At 43.8% G+C, this 27,502-nt stretch overlaps 1 protein-coding gene across 1 annotated transcript; it reads right to left on the reverse strand.

The window, feature by feature from the left end:
• Positions 1-1,130: 1,130 nt before the first annotated feature.
• NDUFA12 (NADH:ubiquinone oxidoreductase subunit A12) lies at positions 1,131-23,541 on the reverse strand. The gene is made up of 4 exons (XM_049782857.1): positions 23,404-23,541; positions 22,533-22,615; positions 13,951-14,038; positions 1,131-1,548 (listed from the first exon to the last, which is right to left on the reverse strand). The coding sequence occupies exons 1-4, from the start codon at positions 23,487-23,489 to the stop codon at positions 1,368-1,370; spliced, it is 438 nt and encodes a 145-aa protein (XP_049638814.1). The 5' UTR covers positions 23,490-23,541; the 3' UTR covers positions 1,131-1,367.
• Between the last annotated feature and the right edge of the window lie 3,961 nt (positions 23,542-27,502).

The following is a 27,502-nucleotide window of genomic DNA, read 5'->3' on the forward strand; positions in this document are numbered from 1 at the left end:
TTGTTTTATTTTGTTTTGGGGCCACATCCTTCGATGCTCAGGTGTTATTTCTGGCTCTGCACTCAGGAAACAGTATGGGTTGCCAGGAATTGAACCTGGTTAGCCACATGCAAAACAAATGACCTACCTGCACTATCACTCCAGCCCCTATACCTTCATTTTTAAAAGTAGGGGAGGAGGAGGTAGAGCAATAGTACAGATAAAGCACTTGTCACTCGTCTTGCATGTGGCCAACTAGTTCAATCCCCAGTACCACATATGATCCTGTAAATTCTGTTAGGAGTCATTGCTGAGCATAGAGCCAGGAAAAGCTCTGAGCACTACTGGGTGTGTCCCACCCCAAAATAACAAAAAACAAAAACAAAAAGATACACTTTTTTTTTCTGGGCTTACAATGGAATGTCTTAGCATATCAGCCTACAAGGTAGTTTGTAGGTAGCTTGTGACTTGCTCCTTCAGTGAGGTACAGTGATCATAAAGCCCTACACCAGGAGTAAGTTCTGAGTACCCAAAACAAAAGAGATCTAAAAGTCTGGAAATAAAAGAATCTCTGATAAACTCCTAAAAGAACGACTAGAAAGGCCAATTACCTGACAACTCTTATGACTATGTCTCTTTATTCAAGTATCAGATTCTCATGAATTTGGGTCTTTTAACAATCAGTCATGGTAATGACAGGATCAAGAAGCACAGACTGGGGGGACCATGGAGGTAAGGCGCCTGCCTACCTTGTGTATGGCTGACCCCTGTAGTACAGTGCATGGTTGTCAAAGCACCACCAGGAATGATCCCTGAGCAAAGAGCCAGGAATAAGCTCTGAGCACAACTGGATGTGAACCAACTCCCAAAAAAATCCACCCACCCACAAAACCACAGACAGACAGACAGACAGACAGACAGACAGACAGACAGACACACAGTGAAAACAATAGCATAGAGGGGCTGGAGAAACAGTACAGGAATTAGAGAGCTGGCCTTGTATGTGGCTGCTCTTGTTTAGTTCCTGGCTCCTGAGTCTTTGAGCATTACCAAGATCAGCCCTCGAGGCCCCTGAGGGAGGGCCTAAGAGATAGTTTGGTTCCAGGAACTCTCCAGAACATCCCTGCCCATCCCAAACCAAGCAGAAGAGAACACCAGTGCTGGGGGCTGCTAACCAGGCAGTCATGTCAGTAGTTAATTTTAACTCCTGTGCCTGTGAGATTCTATTTTGCAACTGATGAAAGACTAAGTTCATGGCAAAAATTAAATAAAAGGCACAAAAGACAAGATTACAATGAAACAACTTTAATCAAGTTAATCAACAACAGAAGTACAAGTACATGATGAAAAGCTCCTTATTTTACATGTTCAATTATCTGTCATTATCTTTACTTATAAGGTGTAGATGGTGGGACCCATTCGTGAATCTTCTTTCTGGTGGTGGAATAAGGTACATATTGTTCTGGAGTGCCACTCACGTTGAATTTATGGTTCGTCCAAATAAATTTGCGAGAAATTGGTGGTTTTTCTGTTGGAGGATCATCAGTCATACAGTGAAGCCAACGGTGCCTAGAGAGGAGAGAAAGAAGAACCATTGTAAAGAGGTGGTGAAGAGGGTGGTGAGGCCAGTTCTGGAGCGGTTTTTTACACTAAGCTGAAACTCAGCTCCGTAACTTAGGAGCTGAACTTGATGCTAAAGCTTTTAAGCTTTTTCATCTTATTTCTTAAGAATTCCATAAGGATTAAATGAAATCATATACCCAAAGCACTTACATAGATCCCAACATATGTCTGCAATATATCATCATTATATTTCATGAACTCTAGGACAGTGCAGCTGGAGAGATAATAAAGCAGGTAGCATACTTGGCCAACCAGGGTTCTATTTCCAGCATCCCATATGGTTCCCCAAGCACTGCTAGGTGTGGCCCCAAAACCAAACCAAACCAAAAATCTAAGTCAGGCCAATTTCATTATACAATAATGGCTCATATATTGCTAAGAAAAAAAAGTACTGTCAATTAATTCTGACAGTACTGATTACAACAAATATTCCAATTGTAAACATGATTCAGAACTAATGAAAAATAGTTGCATGTTTGCATGTGACATGTGACATGTTGTATGCTGATTCTGGATTTTCTACTGCTCTGGTGCATGAAGTTCTACCTTAAAAGCCAATGAGGTCCTACTCAACAAGGTCGAGATAGTACATGGTTGGTACCAGAGATATGGCATAGAGGTAAGGCATTTGCTTTGCATGCAGAAGGTGAGTGGTTTGAATCTGGCATTCCATATGGTCCCCTGAGCCTGCCAGGAGCAATTTCTGAGCATAGAGCCAGGAGTAACCCCTGAGCACTGCCGGGTGTGACCCAAAAACCAAAAAAAAAAAAGATAGTACATGGTTTAGGTACCCACTGTGCTTGTTTCCAATCCTGGTTAGCTCTCCAGCACCAACCACATATGGCTCCTCAATTACCACTTGGTGTGATTCCTGAGCACAGAACCAGGAGTAAGCCCTGAGCACCGCCAGGTGTAGCCTGGTGTGTGGTCCAATCACAAAACAAAAAGAGGATTTCTGCCTGAACTCTGAGTAAAAATTTAGGTCTCAGGCCAGAGTGATAGTACAGCAGGTAAGGAGCCTTGCACACAACCCAGGTTCAGTCCCAGACATACAATATGCTCCCCTATGCCTGACAGAAGTAATTCAGGAGAGCAGAGCCAGGAGTAACCCCTGAGCACTGCCAGCTGTGGCCCAAAAGAAAAAGAAAAAAAGAGCCCACAGGCCGAAGCTATAGCACAGCAGGTCAGGCGTTTGTTTGCACATGGCCGACCATGGTTCGACCCTAGCATTCCATATGGTCCTCCAAGCCTGCTAGGAGTAATTTCTAAGTGCAGAGCCCTGAGAAAAACCCCTGAGAGCTGCCAGGTGTGGCCCCAAATTCAAAACAAACAAACAAAAAAACCACCCTAAAACTCAGAAATGGGTTTAAATCTCAACTCTGGAGATATATGAGTATTAGATGGCAGGGTAGGTGAATCAGAAAAGAAGAGAGATCTGTTCACATAGTGTTTGGGAATGGGGGACGGGGAGGACTGGAGATGATCAGGGCTTATTCCTGGCTCTGCACTCAAAGATCACTCTTAATGGGGGGCGGGAGGCTGCTCAGGAGTGATATTAGGTGCTAGGAATCAAACTGGTGTCAGCAGATGCAATGCAAGTGACTTAACCCTTGGTCTCACCTACTGAAATGTTTGATGAGGCTCACCTGAGATGCAAGTGAGGTCATCATGCAATGGTAGGTACACAAGGAAAGTTAACTCAGGATCAGTTCACTGGAGTTTCTATTTTAAGTGTTTAACAATGTTATTTCCAAAAAATATTCATTGACTGGGAGATGCCAGAAATCTGGTCTAAAGAAAAACACTGGAGGGGGCCAGAGCAATAGCACAGTGAGTAGGCCATTTGCCTTGCATGCCGCCAGCCCGGGTTCAATCCCTGGCATCCCAATATGGTCCCCACGCCTGCCAAGAGTCACCTTGGAGCACCATCGGGTATGGTCCCAAACCAAATAAAAAAAAAAAAAAAAACAACAACAAAACACTGGAAAGGGACCAGGAAGGAGCCAGAACACTGGCAGGGTGCATGCTCAGTGCATAAGGCCTGTCCTGTGTGCAAGCCATGTACACTCCCCTCCCAAAAGAAAAACAAATACAGGTGCATGGAGTAGGAAGGTGAAAGACTAGAGAAACTGCTTGCTAATGATGGAGAAAGGCCAAATAGAACTGAGCAGAAATGCAGCTCTCTGCCAAGGTTCCTAAAGGCTCAGAGTTCCTAAGACAGACTTGAACTGAAAGAATAGGAATAAGAGGCCAGCACAGAACTGCCTTAAGAGCAAACAGTGACTGCCCAATTACCAGGAAAAGGGCAAGTGGGGCTGCTTGTGTAAAATACAACTAAAGCTAATGAGAACAACTGATAATACCCTGTAAGGTTAAGAATATTTGCTAGTGGTAACTTCGAGATCTCTAGGGGATCTTCTGCTGCAGATGGCTGGACTGGACCTGGAGAAGGCCAGGAGAAATAGAGCAGTGTGGCATCCACTCACCTACCTTCCCTTCCTCCCTTTCTCTTTCTCTCTTTCTGAAACTGCAGGTTGGAGAAACTAACATGGAGCAATAGCCCATAACTCCTTAATATGAGCTCTGACACTTGGTGTGGGCCGGTGGGGGATGGGTTCAAAAGCAGCTCAGAGGCTGGAGTGGTTAAATCCAAGGTGGTTCCTTACCAACAGGCTCTAGGAAGTTTAGAGCGCGCAGCAGAAATCACAAGCCTTTTCCTTGCTGAGCCCACTTAAGAAACTAAGGAAATTTTAGGGTCAGTGAGAGCATGTTTTGCATGCAGGCAATAAATGGTGCCTCAAGTACCTCCAGAGGTACTCCTGAGCACTGAACTAAACGTAGCCTTTGATATATGTATCTCAGCTATAATAAAAAACACAAACAAAGAGGGGGGGAGAATCTATCCAAATAATTGCTCCCAAAAGTTCTGAAGGTGTTGTGTGTGAAAGAATGAGTGAGAGAGGTCCTGGAGAGATAGCACAGCGGCGTTTGCCTTGCAAGCAGCCGATCCAGGACCTAAGGTTGTTGGTTCGAATCCCGGTGTCCCATATGGTCCCCCGTGCCTGCCAGGAGCTATTTCTGAGCAGACAGCCAGGAGTAACCCCTGAGCAACACGGGGTGTGGCCCAAAAACCAAAAAATGGGTTTAATCCCTTAATCCTGGGCAACCCATTAAGTCTTCTGAGCACCACCAGGAATTAATTCCTGAGTGCAGAGCCAGGCATATGCCGAGCATCACTGGGTATGGCCCAAACGCCTCTGCTCCCTCCTCCCCACAAGGGGAAAATAAACCAAAAACAAACTTCCAAAGCTGGACTGGGGATGTGGCTCAGTTGAGAGCATTTTCCTTGCGCATGCTGCACATATGAGGTTCCGGGTTTGATAACAGACACATACGCGCTGAAATGTTTCACTAAAGAAACATCATTCAACCGTGTATGTGCCTTCAGTTATTCAAGTGAATACTGGGGAAAGAGCTCATGGAGAAATTAGAAAGTGCTTAAGAAAATAAAAAGCACAGTCCTCTTCTAGTTGCCACTGGAAGCAAGCCCTGAGCATAGAGCCAGAAGTAGTCCTCAAGCTATACTGGGTGTGGCCCCCAAAACAAGCAAACAAAAATCAGATCACTTTGTATATGGAACAAGACTTGTATTGCATGAATGTAATCATGCCAGTGGGAGCTACACAAATTCAAGACAGAACAAACACAGATTTGCCTAGAAGTAACACTCATAGAGGGAAGCTGAAATCTGTGGCATGTACTCAGAAAATAAAGCAGAAAGAACCTTGAGCAGAAAATAGAGAAAAAAAAAGTTGTGCAGACAACTCTAAGTTTGGGGCTTGATAAACAAGTCACTTAAATGCTCTGGATCATTTTGTTTAGTAGGTTTTTGCTTATCTGCCTACACTCAGTGCATTTATAAATGCGATCTAAAATGCTTAAAGGGGGGGGGGAGCGGGCGGAGAGATAGCATGGAGGTAGAGCATTTGCCTTCCATGCAGGACGGTGATTCGAATCCCGGCATCCCATATCGTCCCCCGAGGCTGCCAGGAGCGATTTCTGAGCATAGAGCCAGGAGTAACCCCTGAGTGCTGCTGGGTATGACCCAAAAACCAAAAACAACCCCCCCCCAAATGCTTAAAGGGGGACCGGAGTGATAGCACAAGGATAGGGCATTTGCCTTGCATGTTGCTCACTAGGGACAGACCTGGATTCAATCCCCAGCATACCATATGGTAACCCCCCCCCCCAAGCCTTCCAGGGGCAATTTATGAGCACAGAGCCAGATGTAACCTGAGTGCCAAAAAATAAATAAAATAAAATGCTTAAAGGGATGCAATTAATTAAATTAGCTAGTGGAGATCAATGTTTAGGAGAATTTAATACTTTCTATTAGAGTTTATCAATTAACTCACCCTGATATATATACATATACATATGTACACATACATATATACATATTCAGCTCTTGAATTGATGATGCTCTTCTCTTGGATTCCTGTTAGTTATCTCAAACTTAATACGTCAACAAAAGCGCTTTTGATTCCAATCCTCCATCTCCCACCCCAGTCTTCCCATCTCATTTTGGTACCAATGAATGGTACCAACATCAACACCTAGCCACGCTCTCAAGGCCTAAACCTATGATTCATCTGTGAGGTCTTTCACCTCCAACTAATCCCCCACACCCTTGCCTTCCTTCTTCTCTCTCTATGCTTCTAGAATGCATTTATGTCAACTGCCAACAAAGCTCACCACAATGATTTTAAGTATCCAATATCAATTTACCTTCTAAGTACAAAACTGTTTAGTGTGATCATAGCCCTGAAAAAAACCCTCAAGGACAAATTATTTTGGTGTTTTTAAGAAAAGAAACCTGGAGCTGGAACAATAGCACAGCAGGAAGGGTGTTTACCTTGCGTGCAACCAACCTTGATTTTATCCCCAAAATCCCATATAGTCCCTCAAGCCTGCCAGAAGTAATTTCTGAGCACACTCAGAAGTAATCCCTGAGCACCACCAGGTGTAGCCCCCAAACAAAAACAAACAACTAAATAAAAGAAACCTGTTAGCATACACTACTTGAATAATTTAGTAATTTTAATAAAAAAAAATCACTATACAAGGAGAGGTCAGCATATTATTTTGAGGGAGAAAAGGCATGTGAAAAATGGAGAGAAGGTGCCACCATGTGGGGAAAAGTATAAACACAACAGAGAGGAATCTAGATAGTCATGTTTCTGTCTTTTACCTAGGTTTAAAAGATTTCAAGAGTTCCTCAAAGAAGAAATAGAAATGGTCAAAAATGGGGCCAGAGAGATAGCATGGAGGTAAGGCATTTGCCTTTCATGCAGAAGATCATTGGTTTGAATCCCGGCATCCCATATGGTCCCCGAGCCTGCCAGGAGCGATTTCTGAGTGTGGAGCCAGGAGCGGCCCCTGATCGCTGCCAGGTGTGACTCAAAAACAAAACAAAAACAAGAAATGGTCAAAAGACACATAAAAATGTTGTGGGGACTGAACAATGCCATCTGCCAGTTAGAGGAGGAAGGGCAGTACACCCAGGACGACCAGACCTGTGGAGCTCAGTCACTCCAAGCCAAACCACCAAATGCAAAAAAATATGGGTAAACTAAGGAAGACACTAACAACTGGGGATACGGGGAGAAATCCTAGCAAGTTTCCAAGTCCACCAAAACGGATGGGCTCAATAGATGAAGACCTAAACACAACATGCAACCCATGGCAAAAGAAATCAAGGAATTACTAGGCAGCAAGTTCAAGAAATCCATAGATGAACAAATCAACCAACTCAAAGAAGACACATAAAATATGCTCCACATCACTAATCATCAGGGAGAGGCAAATCAAAACAACAATGAGGTACCATCTCACGCCACAGATTGTCACACGTCACAAAGAACAAGAACAATCAGTGCTGGTGGGGATGTGGGGAGAAAGGAACTCTCATTCACTGCTGTGGGAATGGTATTGGAATAAAGACAGTCTAGTACAGCCTTTGGGAAAATAATATGGAGATTCCTCAAAAAACTGGGAGTTGAGCACCCATCAGATCCAGCTATAGCACTATTAGGGATATATCCTAGGAACACAAAAATGCAATACAAAAATCCCTATACAAATAATATACAATATACAAATAATACAAAAAAAACCTATACTTATTGCAGCATTATTTACAATAGCCAGAATCTGGAAACAACCTAGATGCTCATCAACAGATGAATGGCTAAAGAAACTGGGTACATATACCCAATGGAATACTAGGCAGCCGTCAGAAAAAATAAAGTCATGAAATTTTCCTGTACCTGGATGGACAGGAAATTATTATGCTGAGTGAAGTAAATCAGAGGGAGAGAAAAAGACCCAGAATAGTCTCACTCACCTGTGGGATTTAAGAAAAATAAAAAGACAATATGTTATTAATACCCAGAGACAATAGAGATGAGGGCTGGAAGGGCTGGCCCATGATATCAAGCTTATCACAGAGAGTGAAGAGTGCAGTTAGAAAATAACTACTCTAACAACTATTATGACAATGGCAGTGAGTGAGAGAAATTGAAGGCCTGTCTCGAATACAGGCAGGGGGAAGGGGAAGAGAGAGATAGGGGGCATTGGTGGTGGAAAGGTTGTACTGGTGAAGGGGGAGGTGTATTATTTTCTATAACTGAAATCTAACTACAAACATGTTGTAATGATGGTGCTTAAATAAAGATATTATTAAAAAAAACAAAAGATTTTAGAGTTCTAATATTAACATACAAAGAAGTATCTTTATTTCTGATGAAAAAAGAATAAGCAGTAAGTTAAAGAACAGTATCAGCCAACCAGCTTACAACATGTAATAGTGCCTCTAGACTTGCAGAGCAAAATCCATACATTCCACTTGCCACAACATATATAAATTCATCAGAGCCTGATATGTAGTTGAACTTTCTCAGCACTTATTGATTGGGCCAGAGCAATAAGCAATAAGCATAAAGGCACTTGTCTTACACAAAGCTGACCCAGATTCAATCCCTGGCATCCCATATGATCGTCTGAATCTATGAGGAGTGATTCCTGAGTCCCCAAAACAAACACTGACTTAATGAAAAACTGGGTATCTGTATTTGTTTGGTTGGTCTTGGGGCTATACCTAGTAATGCTAAAGGAACATAGGTGCTGAGAATCAAGTCCAAAAAATATTTCCTTGGCCCTAAATGAAGAGCCTTAAGTCAAAGAAATGAAGTCTGGAGATGAGAGCAAAATGATATCATTTCCCTCCCACCCAAGATTTCTATTTTTCTTTTTTTTGTTTTTGGTTTTTGGGCCACACCCATTTGACACTCAGGGGTTACTCCTGGCTATGTGCTCAGAAATTGCCCCTGGCTTGGGGTACCATATGGGATGCCGGGGGATTGAACTGCGGTCCGTCCTACGCTAGCATTTGCAAGGCAGACACCTTACTGGCCCCCACCCAAGATTTCTAATGTCTATACAAGGCTAGGAAACAAATGAATCTCTACAAAGCTATTCCTCAATGCTTCTGAAGAGATAAAGCCTTGCTCTAGAGAATACACAGATACTTGCACAGTCTTCTAAGAACAGTGTCAAGGAACGAGTCTGCCAGTGGGCAACACCTGATGTCCCTCTGGCTGGAGTCTGAGCATCTGCCAGCTCACTGGCTCTAGGTTACTACTATATCTGACTCCCCTGGAGACAAAGCAACAGCACCCCTATGAAAGATCAGCAGGCAGATGCAGAAGCAGCCCCAATCAACAGCTTAATCCTACAACAGCTCAGTCAGGAATAAAGACACCACAGGTCTTTTAATTCCTGCTCCACAAGGAGCCTGCCAGTTCTAAGCGGTTCTTGGGGGACATTTAAATGTGCAAACCAGGAACCAGATCAAAGACTCAACACACTTTGCTTGAAAAGCCCCTGTATGGTCCCCAGAACACCAACTGGAAGTAACACCCAAGCACCATCATAAATGACCTAAAACACCCACCTAAAACAAGTGTCTGTACATCATTAGGTAGCTCCAAGCAAAGGACTGCCAGCTGACACAGGTTTGAACCCCAACATCGGAGATGGTCCTCATGAAGCCCTGCCAGGAGTAATCCCAAGCACTCCCAGGTGTGGCCCAAAGTAAAAAAATAAAATTCAAGTATGATACACAACAGCAGAGAGGAAGGGGGAGCCTGAGATAATCCAATATCACTTCTCTCTCATAGAGGCACCACAGTCAGAAGCTTCCATGATAAACAAGGACCTAAAAAGAATGCTCAGTCCTTAATGAACACTGTGCTCAGAGAAACATAGCTCAGTACCAATTGCCCCGAAAGAATCCTGTTATCCCTAATGCATGTGATTTCTTTTTCATTTGATACTGTATCATAAAAAAAGACCTGAGTAGCTAATACTCCTGTTTTACAGGTTAGGGGGACTGGGACACACTATGTTCAGGGGATGTGGAACTGGGGACAAACTTGGTCAGTCACACCCCAGGCAAATGCCTTAAGCCAGGGGTCTCAAACTCAATTTACCTGGGAGCCGCAGGAGGCAAAGTCGGGATGATCAAGTGCAAAATCAGTAGTAAGCCTTGAACATTGGGGGGTGTGACCCAAACAACTAAAACAAAACAAAACAAAAAGATTTCTCTAGGGTAGGGCCACAAACAGCCCATGGGCCTCAAGTTTGAGACCCCTGCTAAGCCCTGCATACTATCTCTCTAGTCTCATTTTCTCAAATTTTTATAATCTGAAATGCTTTCATTTATATAATTTTAATCAATTTTCTAACAGACCTTCTTAAAACTAGGTTAGTATTTTCTATTTAAAAAACATAAAATCTGGGCCAGAGCAATAGCACAGCTGATCCAGGATAGACCTTGGTTCGATTCCCGGTGTCCCATATAGTCCCCTGAGCCAGGAGCAATTTCTGAGCTCAGGAATAACCCCTGAGCATCACAGGGTGTGGCCTAAAAAGCAAAAACAAACAAACAAAATAAAAAAAAAATCCAGGAGGTTGGATAGAACAGCAGGTAAGGTTTTGCCTTGCACCAGGCTGACTGACCCAGGTTTGAGCCCTAGCACCCCCTACTATTCCTTTAACTCACCAGGTGTGATTCTTAGAGCAAAGCCAAAGCAAAGCCAAGAGGAATTCCTTCGTACAACTGGGCATGCCCCCACCCCAAAGAAACAAAACAATAAATAAAAGAACATAAAATCCAGCCTCAACTGTAGCAACATCAAGGCTTTATCATATTGAGTTTTATTCTGAAGACAAGATCTTCAAACTACATTACTACTAAGAGTCAGTGCTCCTAATTAGTTAGTCCAAGATGTTGAACATAAGTTGAAATTGGATACAAGTGAAATGTTACAAATACATTTTCCTTAGTTCACACATATATTATGCATACGTAATATGTGCATAACATATATGCATATGTGTACTGATATGGGTGTGTTGATTTTTTACTTCAGACTATACAGTTAAGTATTCAGGAGTCTCTCCTGGCAATGCTAGACTATGAGATGCCAGGGATTGAATCAATTCTGGCATATGCAGAAAATGTTCTAGGTCTTTGAGACATGTTCCCAACGTTCTCACAGTATTTTCTTTTTTTGACAAACTTTTCTTTTTATTTGTAAACAGTATTTCTTTAAGACATTCTTGTGGGCCCGGAGAGATAGCACAGCAGTGTTTGCCTTGCAAGCAGCCGATGCAGGACCAAAGGTGGTTGGTTTGAATCCCGGTGTCCCATATGGTCCCCCGTGCCTGCCAGGAGCTATTTCTGAGCAGGCAGCCAGGAGTAACCCCTGAGCACCGCCGGGTGTGGCCCAAAAACCAAAAAAAAAAAAAAAAAAAAAAAAAAAAAAGACATTCTTGCAATAATAATTTTCAGACACAAAAGAGAAAAGAGCTGGAAGTTACAGCTCACCTCAGGAAGCTCACCACAAAGAATGATGAGTTTAGTTAGAGAAATAACTACATTTTGAACTGTCCTAATAATGAGAATGTATGAGGGAAATGGAAAGCCTGTCTAGAGTACAGGTGGGGGTCGGTTGAGATTTGGGACATTGGTGATGGGAATGTTGCACTGGTGATGGGTGGTGTTCTTTACATGACTGAAACCCAAACACAATCATGTATGTAATCAAGGTATTTAGATAAAATATATTTAAAAATAAAAACAAAACAAAAAGAAACAGTATTTCTTTTTTGTTGTTGTTGTTTTGTTTTTGGGCCACACCCGGTGATGCTCAGGGGTTACTCCTGGCTATGCGCTCAGAAGTCGCTCCTGCGCTCCTGGCTTGGGGGACCATATGGGATGCTGGGGTATAAAACCACAGTCCGGGGCCCGGAGAGATAGCACCGCGGCGTTTGCCTTGCAAGCAGCTGACCCAGGACCAAAGGTGGTTGGTTCGAATCCCGGTGTCCCATATGGTCCCCCGTGCCTGCCAGGAGCTATTTCTGAGCAGACAGCCAGGAGTAACCTCTGAGCACCGCCGGGTGTGACCCAAAAACCAAGAAAAAAAAATAAATAAAACCACAGTCCGTCCTAGGCTAGCGCTGGCAAGGCAAATACCTTACCTCTAGCGCCACCACGCTGGCCCCATTCTTAATATGATTTTAGTTGGGTTTCAGTCATGTAAAGAACACCCCCTTCACCAGAGCAACATTCCCATCACCAATGTCCCAAGTCTCCCTCCTCCCCACTCACCCCGCCTGTACTGTAGATAGGTTTCTAATTCCCTCAGTCATTCACATTGTTATGGTAGTTCTCAATGTAGTTATTTCTCTAACTGCACTCATCACTCTTTGTGATGAGCTTCATGTTGTCTCACAGTATTTTTAAAAAAAATTTCACGGGGTCAGAGAAATAGTACAGTGGCCTTGGATACATTTGGTCCGGGTTTGATCCCTGGCATATGATTCCACAAACACTAGAGGACTAATCCCTGAGTGAAGTCAGGAGTAAACCCTGAGCACAGCGCCAAAACAAAACAACTATTTCATGCAATCACCTACCCACTAAAACTTGACTAAAAACATTAAAAATCCAATTGGTGGGGCCGGAAATGGTGGTGCAAGCAGTAAGGCATCTGCCTTGCCAGCACTAGCCTTGGATGAATGGTGGTTTGATCCTCTGTAGTCCCATATAGTCCCCCAAGCCAGGGGCAATTTCTGAGAACATGCATAGCAAGGAGTAACTCCTGAGGAGTGTCAGGGGTGTGGTCCAAAAACAAACAAACAAAACCAAAAAAAAAAACCAAAAAAAAAAGATTTAATTGCTTAAAAGTGATTTGGAGGGGGCTGAGATAATACAGTGGGTAATACAGTGGGTAGTGCATTTGCTTTGCATAGTCGACCTGGTTTTGAGCCCCAACAACCCATATGGTCCCCGAGCCTGCCAGGAGTAATTTCTCAGCACAGAGTCAAGAATACCACCGGGTGTGGCCCCAAAGCAAAAAAGTGTTTTGGGCTGTACAAGGGTAGCAGATACACTACTGGACAACACAGAGATTTCCCAGGCTAGGGATACAGCTCAGCAGTTGAGCAATAGCATGGCATGTGGGAGGCCCTGTGTTGGATCCCTGGCACAGCGCCCCACAATAACAATAACAACAACAATAACAACAACAACAACAACAACAACAAAAAGATTTCTCTGAAGAAAGTTCAGTAGATAGGGCTGTATTCAAACTGACAAATATTTTTTAAATATTTGAGCTTAGCAGTAGAGCTATAAAGAAGAGCACCTGCCTTGCATGAGGAGACCTTCAGTTCAATTACTGAAATTATAACAAATAAATAGATCAATAAATAACTAAATAAATCTAAGTCCCAGAGAGATAAGTTTTGGTCAAGTTCAACTGTTCATTGCATATACATTCCAACATACAGTATACTGATCATCCACCTTAATCAAGAGATAAGATCTATGTCTTTTCTTGAACTTTGGCAGGATTTCATAATTTCCCAAAAGCAGACTAAGGAATCAATACCGAATGATTTCCCAGATAAGGCTCTATGACATCTGTCTGTACAGGCAACTGAAGTTTATTCCAACCAAGGGCTCCAGCTATGCCCCCTGTCGACAGCCAGAAAAAGAACAAACCTCCCTGGGAGAGCTTGGGATCCTGCAATGAACCTTCTACCTGTGGGGGTATGATACTCAGGTGTTGAAGCTCATCTCAGTTGTCCCAATCACTCCCACTGGCAGGTAGGGGGAGCCCATGCAGAGGAGGCAGGACCCTTGCTTTTAACCATTCTATTTAGGGCCCTTCTGAGCAGACAGTCAACAAATATGCCAAAGGTAGTAAAATACAATACCATTCAGGGGGCACCATACTTCCGTCCACGTCCCAGAAGGTGTTCTTGCCGTTCATTTCCGTAGTGTATATGACCCATCGGTGACGACCTGTTTGAGAAAACCAATTATTTAAAAACAAAATAGCAAAGAAAACTAAAATAGCTTTCAAAAGAATGACACCCTCACTGCATATACAAGAGATGAAGGTTTTTTTTTTTTATAGCAGGGGCCTCCCAAGCAGAACTCATGAGCCCCCTTCCTTGATTCACAGCCAACAAGAGCCTGCAGATAAGGTGTTGTGATGCAGGATGACCTCGGACATCCTAGTCCAGTGCTTCTCAAATAGTAGGGCATGCCCCACAGGGGGGCTCGAGGCTCCGAAAAGGGGGGCGTGTTTGACCTCGGCAAACATTGTCATGACAAGCTAAGTCCCGTGTTTATATCTCTGTATGTCTCTGGAGCTGAGAGTTGCTGTGTCCTGCTTCAAACCCCGCTTCGAAAAGCTACGCATTACAAAACGTGCTCATTGTAGCCATTAATCCAGACATCACCTCTGATTAAAAAAAAATCAGCTCAAATTATTTTATATGTTTTTGTTTTGCAGGTTAAAGTGTTTATTTTTTAAATAAAGGTACTATTTACAGTCGCAAGGGGAGGGGGCGCGAAAAATGTTTTCTTCTTCCTAAGGGGGCATAGCAGAAAATAATTGAGAAGCACCGCCCTAGTCCAAGTGGGGTTCAGGATCTATAAGGCAAGACCCAGAGGTGCTTGGGGACCTCCAGCGCTGACCCAGCAGATGCTTGGGTGACCATATGCTAGTGGGTCAAACCCAGGGCTGTTTTGCTGTCTCCTGCCTAGCCCAAGATAAGGTCTAGCATGCTCGCATTTAAGAGAAGTGTTAGGGGGACAGCACCCTGGCTATGCGCAGTGAAGGCAAGCTCTAGAAGCTCTGTAAGCTCTGTAAGCTCTGTAAACTTCAAAAGCTGCCGCAGCAATGGTCCTATGCAGGAACTGAGACTCACTGTCTGAGTCAGGTCAGGCTTTCCCCACAGTGCAAACCCTTGTTCTTCTCATCTAGCTGTCCTGGCAAGAGTAGCAGGAAGGTAGGGTTTTGTGTCCTCATGCCAGTTGCTCACTGTGTTCAGGAGAAAATGTTCCTCCTTAGGAGCAGGGTAAGAGAATGCACTTACACAATCACACCTGAATTCAGTTTCCAGGTACTTAAAATGACCACAGGAAAGGCAAGAATGATAGTACAGCAGGGAGGATGCTTGCATTTTTTGGGAAGGAGGGGGGTATGTGACCACACCCCAGGGCGCTTAGGGGTTAGTCCTGGCTTTGCATTCAGAAATCATCCCTGGGGCTGGAGTGGTGGTGCAAGTGGTAAGGCATTTGCCTTGCACGTGCTAACCTAGGACAAACCTCGGTTTGATTCCCCAGCATCCCATATGGTCCCCCAAGCCAGGAGTGATTTCTGAGCTCATAGCCAGGAGTAACCCCTGAGTGTCATCTGGTGTGGCTCAAAAAGAAAAGAAAAGAAAAGAAAAGAAAAGAAAAGAAAAGAAATCACTGCTGGCAGGCTCGGGGGACCATATGGGATGCCAGGAATCGGGAATCACCATCTCTTGCAAGGCAAATGCCCTGCACTATGGATATGCTATCTCTCTGGCCCAGGGTGATTTTTTTGTATGCAGCAAACCTGAGTTTGATCCCAGGCATCCCCAAAGGTCCCTTGAATACTGCCAGGAGAGATTCCTGAACGCAGAGCCAAGATTAAGTCCTGAGCAACAATGGATGTGGCTCAAAAACAAGTTAAAAAAAAAAAAACAAAAAGGAAAAATTATAGTTAGAGGTCCAGTGAAAAAATACAGGAGGCAAGGTACTTTCCATGTAACTGACTCTTGTTCAATGTCCCACACTATATATGGTCCCAAAAGTATTGATCCCTAAGCATTGTTGAGTATGGTACAAAAAATCAATTAAATTAAAATGACCACCAGAAATGTGTTGAAAATGAATTACAGGGGCCGGAGAGATAGCATGGAAGTAAGATGTTTGCCTTGCATGCAGAAGGTTGGTGGTTCGAATCCCGGCATCCCATATGGTCCCCTGAGCCTGCAAGGAGCTATTTCTGAGCGTGGAGCCATGAGTGACCCCCGAGCACTGCTGGGTGTGACCCCCCCCCAAAATGAAAATGAAATATGAATGATGAAATTGAAATATATTAATCTTGCTTCTGTTCTGTGAATCATGCTCTTGCTCACAGGATTTGTTTGAAGTTTAACTAGAGCCCCAAAGCCAGAACAATGGACAGGACTTACCAGGGCAGCCTGGGCCTGAAAGCCCAGGCAAAGGGCAGAACCTAGCCAGCTAAGAATGACTTACATTTGTCATTTCTTTAAACTAGGTATTGTCCTAGGTATAACTTAAAACAAACATAAAATTTGTTGAAGAGGCAATAAGTTGATATACACAGAACTCAGGTGAGATGAAAGAGGATATTTTTGGTTAAAAATTAAAGGAAGTATTTTTCAGAATTGCTGCATTGTCTCTTAATGATTTTTTGAATGATGCATGCAATATCCCAAAAACTTATAAAAAGTATGTGACTTGCACTCAGGGTCCACGGACCACTGGAGACTGTCGGACCCCTTGGCCAAGGTAATAGACCCCGATTGCTAATTGTATTACCAACTGGTTGTCTTTCTCTCAGATCGGCAGGGAGGGCACCCAGATTCTCAACTCTCTGTCCTGTCTTTTCTTTCCTGGCTTTCTATACCTCTAACCTCTCTTCACGGAGCAGTCTGAATATCCCCTTGGGCATGGGTCCTCTGAATTAAGAGCTCTTAGAGCAGGAGGCCGTGAAGACACTCTTGATAGGATGAGAGGGCAGCGAGCAGGTCTCCCCAGATAAAGACCTGTCCCCCACAGAAGAAAAGCCGGGTACTGTTGATAGGTACATATTGGTTGAAGCAAAACACTGTCCCAAAAATTATTTGGCAGGCTGCTCACTTTTACTTGTCTCAAGCTTCTTTGATTCTAACAGCTGACCCCTAACAAACCCAGGTTGCATCCCTTATGGTTCTCTGAGCCTGCCAGGAGCAATTTCTTTTTCTTTTTCTTGATTCTTGGGCCACAGCCAGCGGTGCTCAGGGGTTACTCCCGGCTCTTCACTCAGAAATCGCTCTTTGTGTTCTTTGATCATGTTTATTACTAGTCTATGAGTCTCTTTCCTTTTTCTACTATGGAGAAACCTGAGCTTTCTCTTGAGTAGATATTTCCTTTTCCCCCAGCACCCCATATGGTTTAAATAGTTCCCTGATCCCCACCAGGATAAATCTCTAAGGACTGAGCCAAGAGCAAGCCCTGTGCATCACTAGATGTAGCCCACAAACCAAAAAAGAAAAAGTAAAACTATCAGCTTTATAATGTGAAGGGAGAGTTGGGGCTCTCACTTAATGAGACTATTAGCCCCCAGACACTTTTTCCTCTTAAGAAAAAAAAAAAAAAAGAAATTAAAACAAACAAAAAATAACGAAAAGAAATGTTTGGTAGGATATAGGCCAGGTGATTAAAATAATATTGCCGGGCCCGGAGAGATAGCACAGTGGCATTTGCCTTGCAAGCAGCCGATCCAGGACGTAAGGTGGTTGGTTTGAATCCTGGCGTCCCATATGGTCTCCCGTGCCTGCCAGGAGCTATTTCTGAGCAGACAGCCAGGAGTAACCCCTGAGCACCGCTGGGTGTGGCCCAAAAACCAAAAAAATAATAATAATAATAATAATATTGCCAAATTTTTCTACTAACAAATTTCAGTGGAAAGACCTAGAAACATAATAGTGATAGAATATTTGCCTTTCATGTGTCATGTGTGAGACCTGGGTTCAATTTCCCACATTGCAAAATGCAAAACAAATTTTTGTGCAATAGTTGGGGAGCCTAAAAACAATATATAGAACTGTTCTTTTTGGGTCCTTAAATTGGGCAATTTAAGGACTGGATCACTGGATCCAGAGCAAAGTTTTATTTTATTTTTTTATTTTTTGGATTTTGGGCCACACCCGGTAACGCTCAGGGGTTACTCCTGGCTATGCGCTCAGAAGTTGCTCCTGGCTTGGGGGACCATATGGGGCGCCAGGGGATCGAACCTCGGTCTGTCCAAGGCTAGCGCAGATAAGGCAGGCACCTTACCTTTAGCGCCACCGCCCGGCCCCAAAGTTTTATTATTATTATTTTGTTTTTTGGGTCACACTGGCGGCACTCAAGGGTTACCCTTTGGCTTTGCGCTCAAAAATCGTTCTGTCCTGAATCAGCCACGTGCAAGGCAAACACCCTACTGCTGCACCACTGCTCTGGCCCCTGTTTTATTTTTTAAGTTAAATATTTTTTTTGTTTTATGGGTCATATCCAGTGATGATCAGGAATTATTCTTGATGGTACTTGAGACTATATGGGATGCTGGAGATTGAACCTGGGTTTACCCTGTGTAGGGCAAACACCCTATCAGTATACTGTTTCTCTAGCCATCTTTCTCCACTTCTAATCCACTTTTAATAGATTTACTGAGACTCAATAAAATTTGCTTTAGGGCTAGAGAGGTGGGTAGAGCACTTTCCTTGCATGAGACCCACCTAGTTTTAATCTGGCATCTTATGTGGTCTCCTGTGTAGAGCCAGGAATGTCTTTAGCATCACCCAGCATGGCCCAAATAATAATAATTAATAATAATAGTAATTAATAATAATAGGGGCTGGAGAGATAGCACAGCAGTAGGGTATTTGCCTTGCAGAAAGCCAATCCAGGACAGACGGTGGTTCGAATCCTGGCATCCCATATAGTCCCCCAGCCAGGAGCAATTTCTGAGTGCATAGCCAGGAGTAACCTCTGAGCGTCACTGGTATGCCACCCCCCAATAAATAAATAAAACAAAAAAGTTATGAGCATCACTGGGTATAATCCCAAAACAAAAACAAATATAGGGGCTGGAGAGAGAGCACAGCAGTGAGCCTTGCATGCTATGGTTGCAGGATGGACCCAGGTTTGATTCGCGGTATCCCATATGGCAGGGGTCTCAAACTCAATTTACCTGGGGGTTGCAGGAGGCGAAGTCGGGGTGATCCTTGAGTGCAAAGTCAGTAGTAAGCCTTGAACATTGGGGGGTGTGACCCAAACAACTAAAACAAAACAAAACGAAAAAAGATTCCTCTAGGGCAGGGCCACAAAATGTTGTACAGAGGACCATTTGCGGCCCATGGGCCGCGAGTTTGAGACCCCTGCCATATGGTCTTCCAACCTGCCAGGACCGATTTCTGAGCAGAGTCGAGAGTAACCCCTGAATGTTGCCAGGTGTGGCCTAAAACCAAGCCAAAACAAAACAATACAAAAATACCCCCCCAAAAAAAAGAAAAAAAAAAGAACCCCCCCCCAAACAAATATAATAATTATTTTCTCTCAAGAGAAAATTTTGTTATAAAAGAAACATATATAGGGAATAAGAGAGACAATACAGCAGGTAGGGTGCTAGCCTTGCATCTGGCCTACCGGGTTTGATTTCCAGCACCACATACAAACCCTGATCCCTGTCAGGAATGATCCCTGAGCACACAATCCCCCAAGGATCAAATATGTAGCTAAAAAGAAAAAGCACAGCAATTCAAATAATAATGGTAACAATTCTTAATGAGCAGGTATGTGCCAACCAATGGCTAGGCAGTCCCAAAAGGCGCAATATGGTAGAGCTGGTCTGAAGACTTACTTTCTTCTTTTTTTTTTTTTTTTTTTGCTTTTTTCAGTGATACTCAGGGGTTACTCCTGGTTATGCGCTCAGAAATCACTCCTGGCTTGGGGGACCATATGGGACGCTGGAGATCGAACCTTGATCTGTTCTAGGTTAGTGCATGCAAGGGAAATGCCCTACCGCTTGTACCACTGCCAAATTTCTTTTTTGACTGTCTGAGCAGTTAAGGAAAGGTGCTATGACTTCTAGTGAGTGGTTGCTGGTGAAGACTAACAGCATGACAGACCCTCAAAAGGAAGATGATCCAGCTAGAGTGCTGAAGCTAAGGAATCCTAGATTAAGATAAACTCCTCCTACTTTTCATCTAATTTTTATTAAAAACTATGAGACAAATAATATTCTTACTCTATAGATGAAGAAACTAGAGTTAACACTCATAAAATTATAAAGGGGCAGAATGCTGAACCACTACCATCTATTCTAACTTTAAATTTCCTGTGTTTCAGGGCTAGAACAATAGTACATCAGTAGGCCATTTGCCTTGCAGATGGGTTTGATCCTTGGCATCTCATGTGGTCCCCTGAGCTTGCCAGAAGTGATTTCTGAGCGGAGAGCCAAGAATAACCCATGAGGTGGCTGCATGTGGACCACAAAACCAATAAAAAATTCCTGGGCCCGGAAGAGATAGCACAGCGGTGTTTGCCTTGCAAGCAGCCGATCCAGGACCAAAGGTGGTTGGTTTGAAACCCGGTGTCCCATATGGTCCCCCGTGCCTGCCAGGAGCTATTTTTGAGCAGACAGCCAGGAGTAACCCTTGAGCACCACCAGGTGTGGCCCAAAAACCAAAAAAAAAAAAAAAATTCCTGGGGCCGGAGTGATAGCACAGAGGTAAGGCATTTGCCTTGCATGCAGAAGGTCGGTGGTTCGAATCCTGGCATCCTATATGGTCCCTGAGCCTGCCAGGAGTGATTTCTGAGCACAGAGCCAGGAGTAACCCCTGAGTGCTGCTGGGTGTGACCCCAAAACAAAAACAAACACACAAAAAAAAATCCTGTGTTTCTTTCTGAAATTTAATAGCACATGGGGCTGGAGTATGATGGGTAGGGTGCTTGCCTTGCACAAGGCCAACCACCAACTATAGCTAGTAGTGATTTTTGAGTGCAGAGCCAAAGGAGTACCCTGAACCCACAGGGTGTAATGAACCCCCCAATTAAGCATACCCACAAAATAAATTAATAGCACAGAAAAGTATCTTTTTCTACCATTGAGGAAATCAAGCATTATGTTCTAAGTGCAGTTTATGTTCTCATAGAAAATGCCATATGTTTAAGAGGTTGATGAAAAAAAAAAAGGTTGATGAGATAGTAAAGGGTGGATGGAGTGCCTGATCTACACATGGGAAATCTGGGTTTACTCCCTACATGGCAAAAAAACAACATACAGACATATAGGTTTTTTTCATTGTAAGGGCAACAAAATAATCCTCAAAATGTGTATTCCATCAGTTAATAATTAACAAAAACTAAGTTTGCTTTTAGGATTAATGACTAAAACAAAACTGCAATGGATGGTTTGCCTTACAAGGATATTTCCATAATATATTCTCCGTGATGGTAAAGCGAGAAAAAGGTTATGTTGTGGAAATAGAATTTGGAATATATGTGTGTATATATATAAAGTTAGGAAAAGGCATGTTTAGAATATAGTTAACTAAGGCCTAGTAATAATTGTAATGCTTAAGCCAGACTTCTATTCAAGTTAAACTTTTGCTGAACTCTGGCTAAACTTCTGTTATTTGTCCAAAACCCCCTGATCGTAAGATGTGTGATGTGCCAATGTTCCTGACATGGAATGGTCCCCCCTTATCATGAGATATATGATATGCCAACAAAATATTCCTGATTCAAGGTGGTCCCTACCCCAATCAGCCATTACAAACATCTAACAGTATGAGCAACCCACGTCAGAAGGTCAGAAGAATGTGAAGTTGCGTCACAGCCCCCCGGAACCCTGAACCGTATTAGGAGAAGAAAGCTAAAATTAAACTCTCGATTGGACTTTGCATACCCCCCCTATTCCTATGAGTCCAAACCCTATAAAAACCCTCTTGCTTTGCTGTTCGGGGCTCCGGTCCTCTGTTGACAGATCTGCAGCCCTGACTAGTCAGTCAATAAACCTGCCCTTGCTAATTGCATTCTTGGAGTTGTTGTGATCTCTAATTGAGTGGCGGACAGCAAGGACTCTTTCAATGTGCAATGTAAATATTAATAAATATTACAAATTGAACTCCAAAAAGACTGTAATAACTTATATAACCCTATGGTGTGTTCCCATATTAGGAATGTCAGATGAGGTATATACCTGAAAATTTCCAGTGGGGAAAAATAACTTTTTAAAAGTTGCATTTCTGGGGCCAGAGTGGTGGCGCAAGCAGTAAGGCATTTGCCTTGCAGGCACTGACCTAGAATGGACTGCAGTTTGATCCCCTGGAGTCCCATATGATCCCCCAAGCCAGGAACGATTTCTGAGCACATAGCCAGGAGTAACCCGAGTGTCACTGGGTGGTCCAAAAACTCAAAAAAGAAAGGTGCATTTCTGGGGGTGGGGTAGGGGAATAAGGCACTTGTCATGTATGCGGCATACACCAACCTCAACACAGTCTCTGGCACCACCTGGTCCCCCAGCACCACCAGGATTTATCTCTGAGTAAGCCCTGAGTGCAGTGTGACTTCTCAAAATAATAAAATAAAATGAAATAAAATAAAAAATTAAAGTGCCCCATAAAAGTTACTTGTATACTATATAAAAGTGTCTAATCAAATCTCCACCTCACTAGTGTCTCCTTTTATAAAGACAGATACTCACCAAAAAACTGCTTGTTGTCTTCGTAGTACTTATTTCCATATTTGTCTTCACCCACTAATTTCCCAACCCTCACATCATTGGCCCTGTGAATGTCAAATAAAAAAGCACATTACAGAAGGATTCTAAAACACAAATAAATCAAGTGAGGTTTGCAGAAATAGTAACCAAGACACGTCCTACCACGTAGAAAGTCTTCAACTGAAATACTTAACTCACACTTAACATGGGGCTGTTATGAGAGTTCAGGAGAAAAGTGCTTGCTTTGCAGGAGTGATCCCTGAGCACAGAGCCTGGAGTAAGCCCCAAGCCCGCACCAAATGGAAAAAGAAATCACCCGAAGCAGGTTACCTGCAACCTCCAACTTGCAAAGCTCTTCCCTACCTACTACCACTCCTGGGTTAGGAAGCCCTGGAGCAAACTCCTTGGGGGAGATCAGAGGCCAAGTTACACCTTTTCTTATATTTTTTCCTTTAACTTTTGGGGCACACCCGGCAGGGCTAGTGGGGGCTCCCCAATACCTCATTCAAAGCTTTACAGAGATGGAAAGTGTAGGCAGTGGAGGAGAAGCCCACACTCTCCCCAAGGTCATACTTGGGCAAAGCTCTTTACTCCTCGAGAGTGCAGGGGTGCAGGCCACACGCCCTCCTTCTCACCCCTCAACCTCCACCGCTGGGTTTCAGTGGCTTCTCGGAAGCCCCTGGGAGGCCGAATCCCTGCCACTGGATGGAGGCCTGAAGGGTCACAGGTCAGGCAGGACCAAGGCTCTCGTCCTTGACGAGAGCGCGGGTCCTCCAAGGTGACCCCGCCCAGGCCCCTTTCCAAGAAGCCAGCCGGGGCGAGCCCTGCCGAAAGACACGAGCCCGCCGCTTACCTGAAGAAAACTCGCAGGTAGCCGCGGAGGCCGCCGTGGCCGGTGACCTGCTGCAGCCCCCGCCGCAGGACCTGCACCAGCTCCATCTTGGCAGCAGGCCCCGCCCCTTCCGGCGGGCCGCACCGCGCAGGCGCAACGAGCGGCGGCGAACGCTCCGTCAGCGGAGACCAGACGCGAGAGGTTCGCCGGCCGTGGTGCGCTGCGGTGCTTGTGCGCCTGCGCGAGGCTAGAGCTCAGGCCAAGAACCTGTAGGTTTTCCTGGGAAGGCTTGTGGCCCACTAGGTTTTGTTTCCTGTCCCCAGAGCACAAAGCCAGGAGTCAGTCCCGAGCACCACTTTTGGTAGGGCCCAAAAAGAAGAAAAGAAGGAAGAAAGTGGAGAGCGGGCTTCTCTTGGTGGGGATACTGACTTAATAAATTGACTACTCTTCTAAACTCTAGCAGCAGGGTTTTTTTTGTTTGTTTTGTTTTGTTTTTTTAATAAAAGTTGTATTAAAGAATTCGATATTGGGGCTGGAGATAAGCACAGTGGTAGGGCATTTACCTCACGCAGCCTATCCAGGACAGAGGGTGGTTCGAATCCTAGCATCCCATATGGTTCCCCATGCCTGCCAGGAGCGATTTCTGAGCACAGAGCAAGGTGTGACCCAAAGACTACCTCCCCCTCAAAAAAAGGAGTTCAAAATTGAGCATTAATGCTAGAGTTTAGGGAGGAAGAAAAGAACAATATAGGATTACATGTCTGCTCTGAGGATTTGGTGTTTTATTGACAGTGTTTACATAAGTAATTTGGACACCCACCATCTCGTTTGGCGTCTCTCCAGCCAAAAAATAAAAATAAAGAGTGATTCCTGACCTGAGTTCAGAGCGAAGAGCAAGTTCTAAACATCCCGGGTGCTCAAACCCCACAAAAAATGGTGTTATTACTGTATTTTCCAAAAATGACTACAAAATAATTCTAGTTCACCACATTCTTCCAGTTTTGCCACTAGCTTAGTTTGGGGCTGGAGAGAAAGTACCACAATAAATTAGGCACAGCTTAGCATGCAGCCCATCCCAATTCTATCTCCAGGATCACATAGTGCCCTAAGCACCACCTTGAGGGACCCTAGAGCACAGTGCCAATAGTACTACTGGGCACTACCACCTGTAGCCCCAAACCTTCCAAACATGGCTAGAGCAATAACACAGGACACATTTGTCTTACATGTGGCTGACCCAGATTCGATCCCTGGTGTACCATATGGTCCCCTGAGCACTGCCGAGAAAATCCTAAGGGTGAGGAGTAACCCTTGGGCACCACTAGATGTGACAAAAACACAACCACCAAAAAAACTTTGACACGAATAAGCAAGGAGCATAGTTTATCTGCCCTTAATTTATTTACCTTAATAAGGCCTGGAGCAGATGACCTTATCTTGCATGCAGAAGACCTTTCTGCATCCCAGAAAGTATCTGCCCAAAATGCATATTGGTATCCTAGCTAAAGCTGATGGTGTGCGTCTTTGGGAAATACATCAAATATGCAGGAAGAATCCACAGGTGAGGACACTGCTAGAAGCCATCGGACTGCAAACTCAAAGAACCTGTACCAGAGAAGCATTGCTGGTCTCTCTTCCTTTTCCCTTTTGAGCTCTGTTGACCATTCCTCCACCTGCCCCAGGAATTACCATCATTTGTCATAAAGTGAATCCATTTCTGTACTGAGTAGTTTTCTTTGCCATCTTCTTGTCCTAGAAATTTGAATTTTCAAGACTTTTTCTTTTGTGTTAGTATATTAACTACTTAACAAATTTAGAAACAGTACCAGGGTCAGTGGGCTGGAGCACATGCTTTGCATGCAGGCCTGGGTTCAATCCTTGCTATCACATGGTTCCAAGCCCAGGATAGCAACCAGGCAGAGCTTGGTATGGCCTAAAAACCAAAATTAAAACAAACAGAAAACAACCTCATTAGACAAGAGGCACACTACGAATCTTGTCAAGAAGCCATTCTTCTATTTACTGGGAAACTGAGACACTCTTCCTCCAAAATTGTTGCAACAAAATAGACAAATGGGATTACATCAAACTAAAAATCTTTTTTTTTTTTCCTTTTTTTCTTTTTTCTTTTTTGGGTCAACCTGGCGGCACTCGGGTTCCTCATGGCTCTGCGCTCAAAAATCACTCCTGGCAGGCACGGGGGACCATATGGAATGCCGGGTTTCGAACCACCATCCGTTCTGGATGGGCTGCATGCAAGGTAAATGTCCTACTGCTGTGCTATCTCTCCAGCCCCCAGTAAAAAATCTTTTGTATCAAAGAAACACTGGTAAAAATTCAAAGACACCCACTGGAATGAAAATATATTTGCACACCATGATTCTGACAAAGAGTTAATATCTAAGAGATATAAAATAGTAATAAAACTCAACAATGGAAAAAAATGTAAAAATGGGAAGAGGATGGTCCAAGAGCGATGGTGCAACGGTAGGGCATTTGCCTTGCACGCGGCTGACCTAGGACAGACTGAGGTTTGATCCTCCAGTGTCCCATTGGTCCCCCAAGCCAGGAGCGATTTCTGAGCACATAGCCAGGAGTAAGCCCTGAACATCACCAGGTGAGCCACCCACCCCCAAATTGGAAGAGGAGCTGAGCAGATGTTTTCACAAAGGAGACCCAAAGAGAGTCACAGACATATGAAAAGGCTTATTAATGAAATGAAAATCCAAATAATGATACTACCTAACACAAGTTAGAAGGGCCTACTTCAAAAAGCCTTCAAACAACAGTGCTAGGGTGTGTGTGTGTGTGTGTGTGTGTGTGTGTGTGTGTGTGTGTGTGTTTTGAAAAAGAAAACCTTCACTAGCTCGATCTCTATGGAAAAACAATATAGAGATTCTAGAAATATTAAAAATAGTACTTTCTTATGGCCCAGAGAGTCCACTTCTATCCTAAGAATACAAGTCTTAATTTGTTAAGATATTTGCATACTTAAGATTCATTACAGCACTATTTATAGTGACCAATCTATGGAAACAATCCAAGTGTCCAACAGTAGATAAGTAAATTGATTTGATGTACAAATGCAATGGATTAGCTATGATAAAGGATGGAATCTTGCAGTTTACTGCAATATGGATGGAACTGGATTAATTGGTCATGTTAAGTGAAGTCAGAAATAAGGGCAAAAATCAGAGGATCTTACTCATTTGTGGAGACTCTAAGTGGGAATAAATAGCCAAGGAAAATCAGTGATTCTACATACAGAACTGAGTCTGTGGGCTGGAGAGATAGCACAGCGGTGTTTGCCTTGCAAACAGCCAATCCAGGACCTAAGGTGGATGGCTTGAATCCCAGCGTCCCATATGGTCCCCCGTGCCTGCCAGGAGCTATTTCTGAGCAGATAGCCAGGAGTAACCCCTGAACAACGCCGGGTGTGGCCAAAAAACCAACAAAACAAAACAAAAGAACTGAGTCTGCTAAGTGGTAGGGGAAGCTGAGAACAAGTGATCAAGGAACCTTGGAGGATATAAAAGATATAATTGGAGGATATAATGCAAGCCTGAATTTTTACAACCGTAAACTAGACCTCAACTAAAATAACCACACACTGTACCTGCAGCATTTCTGGTTCCAAATCCCCTTCCAGAAGTTGGTCATTTCTGCTGATCTTAATGATTTCTTTGATGAAGTCAAAGAATATTGTAGGTGTCTGGTTTCAATCTGGTCTGAATTACCCTCCAAATATCAAGCTTAAGTATTACTCCAGAGTTCCATACCTGCCTTTTGAGCACACCTACCTGTGATTGCATGAAGCAGACTGAACCTGCTCCTTTTGGGGACTGGGTGGGGGCAGTTTCACATGTGCTCAGAGCTTATGCTTTGCTGTGCCAGCACTCACTCCTGGTAGTGCCTGAGACCATATGTCGTGCCAGGGATTGAATTGGGGCCTGGCATGAGCAAGACAAGTGCCTTATCTGTCTATCTCTCTGGCCCAGAACCCAAGTTCTGTGCTTCTAGACTTGTGGACATACTTAATATTTTTTGAAATCACTAAGAACTAGAGTCAATAGAGAATTATAACATTATCAACATATTGGAAGTGTTTATATATCCCTTC

The sequence above is a fragment of the Suncus etruscus genome, chromosome 11, assembly GCF_024139225.1.
Source record: "Suncus etruscus isolate mSunEtr1 chromosome 11, mSunEtr1.pri.cur, whole genome shotgun sequence".
NCBI lineage: Eukaryota > Metazoa > Chordata > Mammalia > Eulipotyphla > Soricidae > Suncus > Suncus etruscus.